Raw genomic sequence first — 15554 nt, 5'->3', positions numbered from 1 at the left:
TAAGTATCTGCAAGCAAGCAGCTTGAAAAACTCTGTGAGCTCTTGCATGCTGGGAGGGACATCTTGGTACAATGTTCATTTGTTGCTTTTAGAAACATAATTAGAGGTTCAGGAACATATTATTTTGGCTTAGGACATGGAGAAAGCCCCAAAGTGGAGTTGAATAAGGTTGGAAAAATAATGTTTCCACATGTATATTGTCTGGGACTTCTTAAAAATCATCCTTGTTTCTGGAGAGTAGAGAATATTAGCCGTAATGCATGTCTATAGAAAAAAAACATGCACAAAATAGTAGCATGTTTTCAGGTTATGAAGAAAAATTGCCTGAATTCTGTAAGAGAATTACTAATTGAAATGGTCGGAAGTATTTATGGAGTTAAATAGGTGATTTCGTAGTAATTAAAAATGGCTACTGTATGCTTAATTTTCTCCCCTAAACTTAGTCTAATATATTTTCACTTTACCAATGAACATGGGCACCCAAAATCATCATCATCACTTGCCCCAAGTTTGCACAAAGATTATTGTGAAATATCCATTGTCAGTATCACTGTTGTTGCTCAAGGTAGCATTTGTTCCGGGGATCCTTTTGTTTCTTGTTTAATGGTCAAGAGTATGCAGAGGTTTGTGCAAAACTAGTGGTACTGTATAAGCAGCTGAGTTGTTATGAGACTTGAAAAACCTGTGAACTAAGTACAATAACCATTGTATTTTTTTAAGAGTAAAATTGTCATGAGACTCGAACACGGTCTTGTCAAGATGATTTATTTTAGTCCTGATGTTGTTCTCCATCTGATACACTTTATAATAGACATATTACCTTCTGTGTTTCCTGATGGAAATCTGGATTCTGTTTTGATCATTTTGTTTAACCATATGGCTTAAAGAGAATAAATTACATTTGGATTTGGATGGGTAATATTGTAATTCTGCATCTTTAACTGTAATGAAAGATTGTGTATTACTAATAGTAATATGTATTTATTTGCATATGGATTTTAATGTAGGCATTTAATGTATTTACATTTTAGTATTTGTGTATCATCTATACTTGATTTTAATGTGTTTAATAAGATGTGGACATGGCAATTTCTTGGAACCACTTTTAATTTGAAACAAATGTTTTTCAGCTCCCTTGGAAGTCGCTGACTAGCATCATTGAGTATTATTACATGTGGAAAACCACTGACAGATATGTGCAGCAGGTAATTTAATGGTTATTTCAGCATGAACCAGTCTGCCACGTTCTTAAAAAATCTGAATTTGTTAAAGCATAAAAATCTGTTTGTATTCTTTAAAAGAAATATGGTGGGAGGCCTGTGTTAAGCTATAGACCAGTGGTTTTGTGCTGTTCACAGGGGGCATTGTCAAATCCTCTGATGCCTACTGCACATCACATAGCTGTGAAGAGCTTTTTAAGCCATTTGTATTGTGTGCTGCTTTGTGGCAGTGTGATTCCTGGTTCTTACTGCAGTATGCGATAAGAAGGAAAGGGGCTGCGGAGCAAATGCTTTAGGCTGTGAAGCTGTGTGTGAGACCAAAGGAAAAGGGATATATGTTGTGTTAAAGGTGGCTCCTAATGTTATGGACCTTTTCTAGATACTCCATGGTAGAACATTACTTTGGCATTACCAGGATTTAAAAAACAGAATTGAGAACATTCAGCACACAGTGGACATGTTCATCCTTCTGTTTGAATGTTGAATTGTTTGGGTTACTCTAGAGCAGAAACACAGTAAAATAATGTTGGCTACCTACACTGGGATATTTTAAGCAGTTTTAGACAAAATTTCAGTGTTGGTGCTTTTTATATGTTGCACTCTATATAGATTTACTCCTTGATTTAGATGTACAGAATAAATTAAAATACCCCATTTTAATTTATGATTTAACATTTAAGTCTGTAGCTCCTTTACTTGCCACATAATTAGTGGTGATGCGTGTACAGCATGTTGAAAATACATGTTACACTGTATTGATTATAGCTGCATTGTTAGATGGATCTTTGGAATTGTTCCTGATTTTGTTACAATGTGTCAGAAGGATGATTGCTTCAGGTTGTTTTGGTTAATTTGGAAGTGTTTCTACATCATCTTGTTAGGGTATGGAAAGTGATGGAAAAATCTCTCATCGCATAGTAGAATCTTGGACTATCACTAGCACCTTTTTAGTTCTATGGATAATACAAATAGAAAATAATATGCTATGTGTAACAGCATGTTTTTCTGGGTTTGTCTCCATTCATTTCATTTTTAACTCTTTTTTTTGCACTGTTAATCTTTATCCTAGGAAGATGTGCCAGCAGAGATTTGCTGTGCTGTTTGTCAGCTCTTAAGGATTGGGCAACAGATGATCTGGAAGAATCAGATAATAAAATGTTATTGATACTGAAAGCCATGGTGTAGGGATAAATTGAACTGCAAATTTACTTTTGTCAGCACGCTTAGGTTACTCAGAGACTGATCTTGTTTCCTATGAAATTTTTCTGAAACACTTGCTCTGGAGTGGTTGGTGAAAGACTGAGACTCCTTTCCTAAAGTTCTCTAGAGCTTCATTATGATTCCATTGCTACAACAATCAACGTGTGTGATGGTGTGTTGAGTTTTGTGGGATTAGGTTTTTTAGTCTTACATATGAGAAAAACAGATAGGCTTTTGGTTATCTACAACTTGAATACTCTTATAAATGCCTGTATTTTACTTGTAACTAAGTAAACTTGCAACGTCCTAACTCGGAATGTGGCAATACCTCACAGGATTTAATGCTTTAGACACGTTCTTCCAAGGTCACGCGTGATCATCACTAACAAAACCAGTGTAGGCCAAATACCTCATTTCTGTAACCCTTCCCAATGAGAGATCTGAACTTCATCCTGGAATGGCATAAATCATACAGTTCAGTAAAAACGGTATCTGTAGGGGTTTTCCCCCCATCAGAACAAACTGTGATAATTGAATGCGTTTCAGGGAGAAAATACATTCAGGAAGAAAGTAGCAATTTCAGAGTCATTCTTCTCTAAACATCATGCTTGAGGGGTAGGGCAGCTTGGGGAATGGCAAGACAAAAAGGTTGATGTACATACTTGAATCTTATGCATAAAATACAGTCTCCAAATTCTAGTTCGGTGTGATTTAATGTGAAAATTTGCTCTTTAATTATCTTTATTTCTTTGTGTGTATTGCCTGCATTGTGTCAGGCATGCGAAAGCTTTCCTTGTCATAATTGGTACTAAAAGTTATTCTTGCTTGGTAGCTAAAGGTGGTGATTTAATGGCAGTGGAGATACCGCTGCCACGTTGCCTGCAGAGCAACGTTCCCTTCAAGTCAAGGTGAAGGGAAATAAGATATGTTAAAGTTCTCAGTCTGTGCTGGACCTGTCTAGCAAAACTAATTCAGACTTCAGGTAATCATTCTTGGTGATACAGCGCTTTTCGTGACCACTACATTATATAGTGTTTGAGGAAGGCCAGGTGGCTCGTTCCACTGAATGAAATGTGTTGTCATTATTTGTGGTGTCCTCCTCAAAAATCTGATTCAATGCAAAAAGACTTTTACTGAGACTTTGCAACAGAAAAAGGGACAACATATGTAAGGATAACTAAATTACTGTACTACAACAATACATTACATTTCTCTCTCATTTCTTTATTTCCGCTGTTGAAAACAGTACTAAGGTAGGAAAATGGTAATTTCTTGGGATATTCATCAGTTGATATTCATAACAAAAGTTCTTAAAAAGGAATAACATTCAGTTTCAAGGGTAGTTGATCAAAAGTAATAGAGCCCAGGTGAAAAGCTGGGTTGGTGTGTAGTTTGACCTCCCTTACAATGCAGTCTGTAAGACTTGTTTGAAATAGTTACTGTTCAAGATCAGATGTAAATACTTTTTTTTTTTTTCGTTAGGAAAAGCATCAGCTCTCCTTTACATTGCTCCAGTGATTTTTTTACCTGTATTGTTGCAAACTGATGCTTTGTTTCTTGTCTAAATGTTTCCAATTTGAACTTCTAACCTTTACAGTTTACCAGTTTTCATCCTCTAAATTTCAACAGGCAGAGGTTTCGTCTCAGAAATTGCAACTATTTGTTCATAGTTTTCTTTCTGCATCCTTTCTTCTCTCTCAGTACTTAAAAGTTGATAGGTCAGTGTGAATTCCACCTGTGACATTTTCTGTTGATTTTACAGAGCAATGTTAACCATAGTTTTAGTGCATAAAAATATAGCTTATACTGAAATGGCATTCTGTGATTCTTTTGTAGAAGGCAGTATATGGTTCCCTTCAGTTAATAAAGGAGGAAAGCAATTGCTAAAATTGCATTCCTTACGACCCCCATACCAGTATTAAAAGTATGCTAAAATTTAATTAACGTCTATAGTCACTTCTCTCTGACACTGCCATCAGGGCTTAATACAGCTTTCCTACAAATGCCTTCACATTTTGACAGTGCTTCAAGGCTACTTTCCTCATTTCTTTCCCTTTATTGTGTTTTTCTCTTTTGCTCTGATGATCTTACTAGGTGTGCAGTGAGACTTACTCATTTCTTTTGGTAGAATGGGACCAGTTTGTTATGAACCTCTGTGGAACGGGTGTTACTTGCTGACCTGAAGTCTCACATGCTTTTTCAGTTTGAAAACAAATTCTGTATTGTTGGATATAACACGAAAAGGAAAAAGAGCGGTGGAAAGCCTGGGGCCTGAAGCTGTTAAACGGAAAGAGTTCACCGTTGAGAGCTCTTCTGCTGGGGCTATGAAATGTTCTCAGACTAAAAACATGGCAGTTTATGAGACTTGTAGCATGCTGCTACTGTTCTTGCTCCTTGCTCTTGTAAAAACAGACTGGAGCAGGCAGAGCGTACTGGGTTTGCATTTCTGCTGTGGGCCTGTCGAAGGGAGCGTGCTGTTGCCGAACCTGGTGCTGGGGAAAGACCACAACTGCACCAGATGTATCAGTGGTTCTACTTCTGTAGCTCCAAACACAACTAGGCATCTGTGAACAGCAAAATCCTGTTAAAAACAAAAAAGCCTGTCTTGGAAATAAATGGAAAAGGACTCTAATATTGCATGGGAATTAATTCATAATGGTGTGGACTGCCAAGGACTCTTTGTCGTAGATTGCCCCTCAAAGATGCAGTTTTTATAAATGAGAGTTACAGTGATGGACAGCACAGAGGCAGCTTTCTGAAATGGAAAAAAGCTGTGCTTTACACGAGGAGGTTTACTCAGGCTGCTCGACCAGTAAAGCTGATTAACCCTGTAACTTCACGGTTCAGGCAAGAGACTCTCAGAACAGAGCCTTTTGATGATACTTCTCTCAAGGTGGAAAATACCTTCCTGGATTGTGAACCTTGCAGAGATTGGCTATGAGAAAATAGGAGTATAGCAGAGGAGAGAATTGGCTGTTGTAGGAGGAATGGAGGACTGAACTTTAAATACCTGATAAAGAAAGGGGGAATCTTGAGAGGCAGGCAGGTAGTGTTGATTTATTATTGCTGGATATCAATGTCACCCCTTGGTTTTTTTCCTCCTCTGTAATAAAATTAGTAGATGTTTAGTTATTTCTAACAGTCAGTGGACTTTACTGTTCCCCTTTCTTACACTGCTTATAAAATACTAGCCTGAGGCTTGACAGAGTACACAAGAAGTATTGAGTTATATGACTGATGAGGAACTCATCATGTGCAATTTCACTCATTTATTTTCTACTTACTCTGCAATGAGGGTTAGCCACAATGTCGTACATGTTTACACAGATGTAACTTATGTAACTTGTTGTTTTTACAGTTTTGTTGTCATACGTGAGGCCTGTGAGTTTTACTAGGGAGGACAGTATACTATCATTTCAGGCTAATAATAAAAATAGAGAACTTGTTTTTCATGGTTTTCATCTTGTAGATTTCTACACTTGTTTTGGAGGGTCTTGTGAAAACACAAAATAGAAATAATTTAAAGATGGATTGTGTGCAGTTTTATGATATCTTGTACTTGAATATAATACATTTTAATGTGTTAATTTTTGACTAGAAACGTCTGAAAGCGGCAGAAGCAGAAAGTAAATTGAAACAAGTATACATCCCCACCTAGTGAGTATAACAATAACGTGGTTTTTTTGTTGGGTTTTTTTTTTTTGAACAATGTACAGGTAAAATTGAAACAGTAACATGCAGTTACATGCATCATATTTTCTTAGTCATCTTTTTAATAGTTACTTAGTATTTGTTACATACAAACAGAATATACAGAGATATAATCAGAATATGTCACAAACTCTTGTCATAAGTGAAACCTTCGTACTTAACTGAGCCCTTTGCCGTTGACCTGCAAACTGCCTGTTTGGGAACAGTGAGAAGTTCTGGTTTTACAAAGGCTGATCAAGTGCTACATGGACTGCTCACATGCAAGAAGGGCCTTATCATTTAAAAAGAAGTTTCTCCAGAATAATTGCTTCCGAATCCCTGTAGCACAACACTTCAGATTTGGGTAAATGCAGTATTTCAAAACAGAAGCAGTTGTTAATGTAGTTATATAAAATAAAATCGGATACTTTCCCATTACAGTTTTACCTTGTTGATACAGTCTGTGCTTCAGCTAGAGGCAAAAGATGTTCTGGCTGTAAAGTAAAGGTAGCACAGAGCTCAAAATCTTTTATCTTTGAACAAGTCTTGTTAATGAAATGTGTTTTCTTCCGAGGGGGTTTTAATCTGGTTTTTTACATTTAAACTTGATGCTGTATTTGCTTTTGTTAACATGTAGTTTACAGAAACGATATAATCTGTGTCTTCCATTCATAATTTTCTCAAGATTATGAGAAGAGAAAGGATTACAGATAACATTCTTTTAAGCTTTCTGTGGGTATATTCAGTTTACACATATGTGAATTTCCCATTGTTACGAATATTTGTATAACAGAAGACTAGAATACCAAATGAAACACTTTGAAAATCCACTGTTGTCTTTTTGAGGACTTGTATAAATTACATACAATAGAGCTTCATTTCTATATTTCATACAGACTTTTGTCTCTTAAACAGATTTAATAATACAGCAGACTTTTAACAGTCTTTTAATCTTACTCTTGAAGAAATGTTGTGAGTTTTGAAGCTCAAGTTTCTAATAAATGATGCCTTTTAAAAAAATCTGAAAACTCTAGCATGGGTGTTCCCTAACCCTCTCAAGGAAGTGACTGCTTTAGGAAAACTGAGAGATGCTCAGTCTTTACATAATGCTTTTCAATTTAATTTCCTTGGTCCATGTGGACAATTCAGGATTTGCCAATATGTTCACAGTAGGGATTAATTATATTGGGTGACAGAACCTGTTTTGAAATGTAGGATTTTTGCCTTTTTCTTAATGTCTGTCTTTTCCCTTCATGTCAAGACAAAATCCATAGTCAATGGTAAGAGGGTAGGACTTCTCAAGTCTGATAACTGTGCAATCTGGGGCGCTCATGGGCAAATAGATTGCTTAATGCTCTGTTTCAAGACTGATTTATTGTATTTGAAATCTGAGTAGAATTGATTCTCAGAGCTGAATACCTTTTTGAACTTGATCATAAGGTATTTCCTGTAAAAGCAAGGTTCTGTCCTCAGTAACCAGAGTCCCTTTCACTTCGTGGTTGCCCTGGAAGGTATCTAAGCAACAGATCATAACGTGGGAGACAGTAATCTCTGCTCTTTTGTACTTTGAGCCCAAGGTACTTCTCTTGAAGGTACTTGATAAAGAGTATCTGGAAATTGTAAGAGAGTCTCTCACTGGATATAGTGACAAAGGAGAAGGCAGGAGACAGACTTGCTGACATTTGGAGTAGAGACTTGATACAGCTAAGGTTTCTTCAGTTAGTCATTTTAACTAATCTTGGATATACTTTATGCTACATAAAGTAATGAATAATCATCTTAGGAATCAATGTATCCAGCCTTGTATTGTATTGTGAGTATAGCTCGTCAGAGGGGTAATTAACACACACAAAGTTGGAGCTTTGGAAGTACTGTACTTAACCTAATGAGGAGTATATTACTTCTCTCTGAATTAACTGACCTTACAGTCAGTGAAGTATTAGTAGGCAAAATAATCATCATCATAATATAACAAAAAAATCCAAGAAGAGTTCTTCAGCCTTCTCAGAGTGTGAAAGGAATTTAGGACACAGCCCAGGGAGAGCAGCCTGATACATGAGTGAGCTCTGCCAGGGTTATAGAAAATATGCATTTACTGCAGTTGGTGGAGAGGTATGTACTTCTGCTTGAGATACAAGGCAGCAGGCCCTCTTCTAGGGTGGACAGCCTTGTAGTATTGTAGCCAGTGTTACTACTCTTACTTGTTATACTTCACCCTAAGCCCAGCCTCACCTTGTAAAGCTTCATCTGTTGACTGGAATGCCCTTCTTAAACTCTGTGCTGTGTCAGGCTCGTGTTAATGCTTTACCCTGAAACTTGGTCTTTTAGTAGATTGCCAGGTAGCTTGGGCCATATGAGAGCGTTTTACAAAGATCTGTAAGGCTGAGTATCAAAGCCGCTCTTTACATAGCAAGTCTGTTACAGTGCTGAAAATACTAGAGGACTATAAAAATTAGTCTTGCTGTTCAGAGCAGTTTTTACAGATGTTGTCACCACACATCAGAATTCCAGAATTAGATTGTTTGCTTTCATGTCGACTAACTGGTTAGTAAAATTTATTTATTTATTTATTTTATTTAAAGCAATAAACCAAATCCCAATCAAATATCCAGCAACAATGGGAAACCTGCTGCAGTCAATGGAGCAATGGGAGCCTCTTATCAGGCACAGGCCTCGCTAATAGGTCGGGCTTGTGAAAGTTGCTACAGTAAGTATTTTTTTAAGTAAGTAATATTTTTTAATACTAATTTTTAATCTTAATATGCACTTTTTAACAACAAAGGTATGTACTTTTGTTTGCATGCTACAAATAGAGTATAATTTTCAATGAATTGTGTGGGAGAAATAAGTTAGAGCTGGCTTCAACATGTCGATTGAATGTCAATATTCAAGTCTGCTTTATGATTTTTTTTTTAATGATTCAGAAAGTACAGAAGGGTAAAGTAGTATAATATGATGACGCTGATACGTTTTTTGTTTACCTTCAGAATACTAGATTCAAATTTATTTTTTGTTCTCCTGTAACATTGCAAAGCTTTTTGAGTTATTTGGGTTCTCTTCCCCTTCTGTTGTTGTTGGGGTGGGTGTTGGTTTTTTTCCTAGTACTTTGAGTGTTTCTGGTGGTCCCTTGTGGACTTCTTGAAACAGCAGCTTTCAACATAGGTTATATGAGAGAATATGTAATAAAATCCAGAACTGGGAAGAATTGAAAAGGTCTACCATATGAGAGTTCTTTACTTATCATTGGTATGGCTCCCTGTGTCTTAAACACCAATTAAATTAAAATCATATTCTGTATATAGAAAGTTCCAGTTATATGCTTTGTTGGTTTTCAAATCACATTTTATAAAGAATAGTTTTCTTGTGAACGATTACAAAAAGAAAATAAAAAAGGTTAAATTAGTGTTTCCTGCTGAATCTCCACATGCACAAGGTAAAGGTACCCATGCATCTCCAAGGTCAGTAGAAGTGCTTGTCCTTTACTTATATCGATCTTGACTTACAAGTACTCACTTTGCATGACTTGGGTAAAAACCCAGATCTTTAGTAATTCTAATCAGTAGCAAGCAACTTAATAAGCCTCTCTTCCATGGTCTCTTCACTAGAAATGGTGGAGGGTTTATAGGGTTTGGGGTTTTGGTTTGTTGGGTTTTTTTTTCTGTTTGGGGTTTTTTTTGTTTGTTTATTTGGTTGGTTTGTGGTTTGTTGTTTTTTTCTTTTAGTCCCCCTGGAAAAAGATCTCTTCTTGGCAATATAAAGCCCCTCCTTTGAAATTAAGTAGGGAAGTATTTTGAAATTTCCATTTGGAATTGACTTTTGGGTCACTTTTTTAAAAAATAAACTAAAAATCCAAGGTCTTATTTTCTCCATGTGAACGTATTGAATATTTATCTATATAATGGTCTTGAGGAATGCCATCTATTACAGCATCTGGATTTATGATATTGAATTCAGCATGCACCATTTTAGCTGTGCTGTTTTTTCTTCCTTAGCTCCACAGTCTCACCAGTGGTATTCTTGGGGTCCTCCTAATATGCAATGTAGACTGTGTGCATCTTGCTGGATTTATTGGAAGAAATACGGTGGCCTGAAAATGCCCACACAGACAGATGAAGATAAGCTCTCTTCCAGCCAACCTACAGAGGTAGGATTGGGTAGATAAAATTTCCTAAAAGGAAGTGTGGTGCTTTCACAAGATTGCTGCGATTTAAATATTTAATAGAATGGGGTTTTATGTGTGTGTTCAACTTTAGTGTTACAAAATTTAATTTATTAATCCTTTTCCTGTCCTGAGTAGAACTGAACAGTGTGCAGGTCCTGCCATGTCTTTATATGACCAAGTCTTAGATAAACAAACATCCACTTCATGCATTTTTGGTGGACAAATGTCATCTTGTAAATCAAATGGCGTATCTATAAAACATGAATATGACATAGTATATCTCATATAGAATGACATCCACTCAATATAGCTCTCCACTGTGTTATATAGCTTCCTGCATAAGTCCCAGTTTTTTGTATAGTGCTTATACATATTATTTGATTAACCTTGTGAATTTATCCAAATTGTGGATTTTTTTCATGCTGTAATTCAGACGTACATGTGATGATTTTTCAATTATTTTGCTTTGGTTTTGTAGGAATCCCATGTTAGAACTCATATGTCCCGGCAGGCCACACAGGGAACTCCAGTTCGTAACACTGGAAGTCCAAAGTCGGCAGTGAAAACACGTCAAGCTTTCTTCCTTCACACAACGTGTTGGACAAAACTGGCTCGTCAGGTCTGCAAAAATACCCTCCGGCTGCGGCAGGCAGCAAGACGTCCCTTTGTCCCTATTAACTGTGCTGCCATTAAGGCAGAATGTAAGATGTTTTTTTAATTCTTAGTTCTGTGTGCTGTGCTTCCCACACATTTTTGTCTTTTAATTTTATTTTCTTTTTCAATAAACATTTCTTGTCTATACGCTTTTGCTTTTCATTTTTTTTTTCATTTGTCCAGCATATCACCCACACATTGGATAGAATCTGGCTGCCTTGAACAGATTTCAGGCTGGGGAAACATTTCAAATGAATTAAAAAGGGGATAACTATTACCTCATTCACTTACAAAAAATTGCCATTAAAAAAAAATCAGGGGCAGGGAGGGGAAATCAATCCCATGACATAAAAACCATGCTTCCTACTAGGCAGTGTGAAAGAAGGTCACTTTTCTATTGTTCATTTGTTCTTTTGCTGAGCAGAAAGTATAGATCTGTACATGTTTTACTTTTTCTCAGTGGCGTTGGTCAAGGAATAAGGAGCCAAAGACGCATGAGAATTTAAGTCTGGCCTGTAACACAGCCCTTTGTTACTGTGGTGATCAGATGGTGGTGATAGCCGTGTTTATTATTTCATCATAGTTGCTTTTTTTTGTCCCAGTTTTAAATTTTATTTTTAAATAAAATTCTATATTATGCTTGTTCTTTTTATAGCCAAGATATAAAGAACAGATAAAGTCACTAGTAGTATAACAAAAAGTTACGAGTGGTTGTAGATAGCAACAGTAAGTCTCTTTATGTGCATATGTGTGTAAATTCTACTGCAAAATCACTGAATATTTCAGCAGGTTCTGTACCTGTGCTGAGCACGTCATTTTACTGCGCATGCTGTCTGGTTGTGTTTCCCAGTCTTCCATAGGTGCAGTTCTTGGAGCAGACACTTGGTATTCCAAGATGAGCCATGCTGGCTCATCGTACTGTCAATTGTATTAGAATTGAAGAGACCTTTTTTAGAATATTAGATATTGGTTTTATAATCACATTTACTAGATTAACGCTAAATGTTTTCCCAGCATACTTAACTGGGATGCCAATGATGTCAGTGAGGATTATAAGAAATTTACTCCGTGGAGGCTTAAAATCTGGTTTTGAGTAATTATTTTCCCCTTATGTACTTTAGCACCAGCCACTATTCACATGCAAACACTTCACCTATTTCTGCAGTTGTCCAGAACTTGGCGAATATTTCTGTTCATTGTCCTTGTCTTATTTATTTAGTTGTCCTGTTGGCCATTTTCTTTCTTCTTTCAAAGCTGTGCAAGTCAGGAACATCTTCGGATTTAAGGAAACCGTATGTCTGCTATGTGAATGAAATGGGTTGTACTTTATGGAAGAAGTGTGTCTAAAGCGGGACTAGGATTATATTTTTAAACCTTAATGCAAAATAAGAGTTATTTTCTGAGGGGAAAGCGTTGTATGTTTTAAATCATGTAACTGGCGCTGATTTATCTTGAATCATGGAGGAAAACTAATTTTAGAACTTCACTTGAACCTTGAATCTTTTTATCATTATCCCTATTTCTTCTCACTCGCTGCAGTCAGTCAGTTTGAAAGAACATGAAGCATTTAAGGAAGAGAAAAAACAGAAGGAAAAAATGTTTCGTCCAACTGTTAATCATCATACTAGAACAAGTGTTATATGCACAGTTCAACTTTAAAACAAAGGGGTGAAAGGCCGAGCTTTTCAGCAGGAAATAGTCATTCTCGTATCAGACTGGCAGTGCTTCCTCTTTGTTCCTTTGAATGAACAACTGCCACATCAGATTAACATCAAGAGCAGAAAGATGGTCTTTTTTCCTGTAATCTGTGTCTTTCGTTACTCTTTTTGCTTAAAGCAAAATTCAGACCTTGCAATTTTGTCTTTTTTGAATGCTGATGCTTCCTGATTAGACCTAACTCAGATTGGGGGAAAAAAAAAAAGTCACAGTTATCAATGTTTTTTGAGCACAACTTTCAAGTTACTCTAAAGTAGTGGAAACCAGGTTATACCTCAGTTAATTTAACTCCTGTTTCTCTGTGTGTACATACACACGTATATATACACACACACATAATCTATATTCTGTTTCTGGCAATCTCTCTCTCTTTGGAATCGTGCAATGCTCTTACCTGCATTGTCATTGTCATATTCTCACTCTAGTAAAGCCTAGTGAGTAAATAAAAAAAATATTTTCTGGTTTTGTTCCTGTAATTATATCTGGTGACCTGTGTTCAGTGCACTCTGTAGATTTTAATGTTATAGCTAAATAGACGCTCTTCCTGAATGCCTCGCATCCTTTTCTAAGGATAGCTTGATGCAAGTAATTTCATAATTTTTTAAATTTTTAAATGAGATCCTTAATTAACAGTACTGATTTCAAATGTTGAGTAATTACAGTATTGAACAAATATCTGTGTTGGTGTTACAAAAGATAGAATCGTGCTTAGATCATAACCTGGCCAGAGTAGCAGGTCACCATGATGCGATATGGCATGAGATAGGACATCCAAGAACTGATCTGGAATTTGTTTTCCGCGTTGGCGTGCTGTAACAACTTGAATCTAATGACTGCTTAGATGGTTAGTCAGACTAACCCGATTCTTTGTGTGTGCCAAACCAGTGCTTGAAAACGTAACTGCATTTCACAACTGTATTGCAGTAGGCACCATACCAATGCTCAGAAGCCATAAAATCAAAAGACAGAAGGATGGCGGGGCACTTACCCCAGCAGCATGCCAGGCTTTATTCCTTCTTAGTCATATGCGATTTGTTGAAGTGCCAGCTTGTAAATGAAACTAATTCCCAGTTCTGAGAAAGAAAGTCTGAAAAAGTCAGACCTTGTGCTGGTAAAATTAATTGATTTTTCCAGTCCACTTGAACTCATCTGCAGATACTTACTTTGTTTTGGAGGGGCATGGAAGCCTCCAAGAATGTTAATCTCGGGCCCAACAATATTCTAGGTGAACCCAGATTTCAGACCGAGCATTTTTGTATTATTGTAATTCCACCCACATCGCCTCCCTCAGCCAATTACATCCACTGGCAGAAAATGAGGTCCTATTCTATGATCTTCATTCCTTCACTTAGTGCGGAGAATTAGATTTTTCTCATTAGTGAACCATGCCATAGCATGACCCCTGCCCAGATGCCAGCAGGAGGTAGTGGAGACGCGTTTACATCCCAGTGCAATGTAGGGACGGTCAGCAGAAGGTGGAGAAGGCATGGCCTCTCCTGCTAGGAGCACAACCTCTTGTGGAAATCTCAGACTTTGTTCTGCCTGAAGATAATAAGACGTGCTGAAGTTGTTGGCAATAAACTTGTCTGATGGATTTTCAGGAATAATTGGAATTGGTGAGCTCTTTCGGTAAGAGGAAATTCCCATGATCTAAATTAGGCAAAATTCCTTCTTTTTAGTTTGTGTATATTGCACGTTTTTTAGGAGGTAAGCAAAACTCTTGTCTATGGAAGGTCTCTTAATTAGAGGAAACCAAAGTGGGCATTCTTCTCCAGACAGTCATTGACATGGTTGGATCTGTCTCCAGCTTACAGGCACGTTGATGCACGTGTGGCAGTGAGCTGAGCAGCTGTGAACCTTATTACTTCAGCAGCACAGGAAGACTTTTCAGGAATTCCCCCCCCCTGCCCTGCTCAGATATAGTTATATCAATATAACTATAGGTATTAATTATAGTAATTTAAATCTGGGTAACTACACTCCATCTATGTAGAGGTGATTGTCAAAATGTTTTCAGTGGATGGTAATATATTATCTGCATTATATATATAAAACATATAATTATCTGGAAATGGGTATACTGTTCACGATCAAAACTTAACATACCGTTAAATCTGCAGATTTAATAACAAGTTTGGTACACAGCACTTGCTTGTCATGATCTGGTTTGATAAAACAAAGATGTGAAAGGTAAGTAGAATATGCAAAGATGGTGTTACTGATTTCCTTTGTAAGCACACAGGCTGTGTTCTACTGACGTAAAACTATCCTTTCCTCTGAACTGAGTAACATTTACAGGTATTGAATCACAAATAACTCTTACATCCTTGATTTTGATAGCTATCGAAGATCTTTTGGCTGCATCAAGGATGAAAATATTTTCTCTACTGTTACTACTGAATATGTACCAGATTTTAGTAACCAGTAAAACCACTACAGGAACACACTAGGTTTTTTTCCGGAGTTTCTAAGAACAGAATTCAGGGAATACACAGAGCACAGTAGATTGACTAGATAACCTGAATTTTGATAGAGATATGATGGAATACTGAAGAGACGTAACTCCCCAATGAGAGTCTCTAAGCTCTATAGCATTCACGGTTTTGTTGATTTCTGTAATATCCACAGCAGTCATCACTTTCCTAGGTTAAGAACTCGGTCTGTTTAAAACCTCATAAAGAATCTGTTTCGCACTGTGGTTCCTCATGTTTTCTGTAGTTTTTCTAATTGTACTGTATACTTTTTAGGATTATGGTGCCCCAAATTTCATGCATTTCAAGATACGGGTTTCCCATCATTTTAGAGAGGGTCACGTGCTGTTTTCTATTTTGCTTTTTCATCCTATCGCCATCATTTCTAATATTCTGATTCTAATTCCTTTTTAAGTGACTACTCTTTAGTATTGCCTAGAT

The 15554-nt window shown here is 36.8% G+C and overlaps 1 protein-coding gene across 3 annotated transcripts in view; it reads left to right on the top strand.

The window, feature by feature from the left end:
* The window catches only part of MTA3 (metastasis associated 1 family member 3), a 138699-nt gene that overhangs the window by 71232 nt on the left and 51913 nt on the right, over positions 1 to 15554 (top strand). For all 3 annotated transcript variants that reach the window (XM_054821860.1, XM_054821862.1, XM_054821861.1), the window contains exons 10-14: positions 1131 to 1205; positions 6019 to 6077; positions 8693 to 8817; positions 10103 to 10254; positions 10751 to 10973. In XM_054821860.1, the coding sequence (XP_054677835.1) occupies positions 1131 to 1205; positions 6019 to 6077; positions 8693 to 8817; positions 10103 to 10254; positions 10751 to 10973 (634 nt within the window). The remainder of the gene's footprint in view (positions 1 to 1130; positions 1206 to 6018; positions 6078 to 8692; positions 8818 to 10102; positions 10255 to 10750; positions 10974 to 15554) is intronic.

This window comes from Grus americana, chromosome 3 (genome assembly GCF_028858705.1).
Source record: "Grus americana isolate bGruAme1 chromosome 3, bGruAme1.mat, whole genome shotgun sequence".
In the NCBI taxonomy this organism is placed as follows: domain Eukaryota; kingdom Metazoa; phylum Chordata; class Aves; order Gruiformes; family Gruidae; genus Grus; species Grus americana.
This window is presented reverse-complemented; position numbering and strand designations above follow the sequence as displayed.